This window comes from Myotis lucifugus, unplaced genomic scaffold, assembly GCF_000147115.1.
Source record: "Myotis lucifugus unplaced genomic scaffold, Myoluc2.0 scaffold_353, whole genome shotgun sequence".
Lineage (NCBI taxonomy): Eukaryota > Metazoa > Chordata > Mammalia > Chiroptera > Vespertilionidae > Myotis > Myotis lucifugus.
Genome location: NW_005871401.1, coordinates 133,347 through 134,375, shown reverse-complemented (window position 1 = coordinate 134,375; position 1,029 = coordinate 133,347). Strand labels below are relative to the sequence as shown.

General features: G+C 49.0%; 1 protein-coding gene across 1 annotated transcript in view; it reads right to left on the bottom strand.

Annotated features, from left to right (window-relative positions):
- The window catches only part of PLA2G12A (phospholipase A2 group XIIA), a 19,662-nt gene extending 19,436 nt beyond the window's left edge, over nt 1-226 (bottom strand). The window contains exon 1 of the mRNA XM_006101381.3: nt 135-226. Within this exon, the coding sequence (XP_006101443.1) occupies nt 135-226 (92 nt within the window). The remainder of the gene's footprint in view (nt 1-134) is intronic.
- Nucleotides 227-1,029: the final 803 nt, after the last annotated feature.

The window sequence follows — 1,029 nt, the reverse complement described above, 5'->3', positions numbered from 1 at the left end:
CCTATTGTCTGTGTCTATAGGTAATGCTATATAAAAAAAGCCTAATATGCAAATTGTCCCTTGGCGGTCCTTCCACTGGGAGTTTGACAGGGAGACCAGGAGTTCAATTGCTCACTATGACGTGCACTGACCACCAGGGGGTGGCATGGAACATGGAGGGTGTCAGTGACATGGCACTGACAGCAGGTGGCAGTGGAGGCGCTACCGGCCCCGAGAGCAGGGCCATGGCGGGATGGTGGAGCAGGTGAGTGGGCAGGGTCAGGCCAAGGCAAGTGGATGTGAGTGGGAGCCGATTGCCCCACTGATTTTTTTTCCACAGACAGCGACCAGTGGCAGCAGTGATGGATGGGGCTGCCACCTGGCTCCCAGGCACTGAGGGAGCCGGGCGGGTGGCCCGGCCCCAATTGATCGCCCCATAGGCAGGATGATGGAGCAGGTAAGGAGGCAGTGCCAGGCCAAGGCAGGGTGCCAGGCGGGGCTGCAGGGCTTCGAGGCTGGGGGTGCGAACTGGGGCCTAATCTCCACAGGCCACCATGAGAGACCTCACCTGTGCACGAATTCGTGCACTGGGGCTCTAGTATGTATGTATATAAGTTCTTTGGCTAATTTCTTCCCATCCTCTCCACCCCCCTTCCCTCTGAGATTCATCAGTCTGTTCCATGTTCCCATGCCTCTGATTCTATTTTATTCATCAGTTTATTTTGTTCATTAGATTCCTTGTTCGTTTATTTTGATTTTTAAATTCAATTGTTTATAGATTTGTCTTTATTGCCATTTTATTGTTCATATTTTTGATTCCTTCTTCTCCTTCTCCTCCTTTTCCTCTTTCTTCTCCTCCTCTTCTTCTTTACCTTTCAATATTTCATGTAATACTGGTTTAGGTGGTGATGAACTCCTTTAGCTTTTTCTTGTCTATGAAGCTCTTTATCTGACCTTCAATTCTAAATGATAGCTTTGCTGAGTAATCTTGGTTGTAGGTCCTTGCTATTCATCACTTTGAATATTTCTTGCTACTCCCTTCTGGCCTGC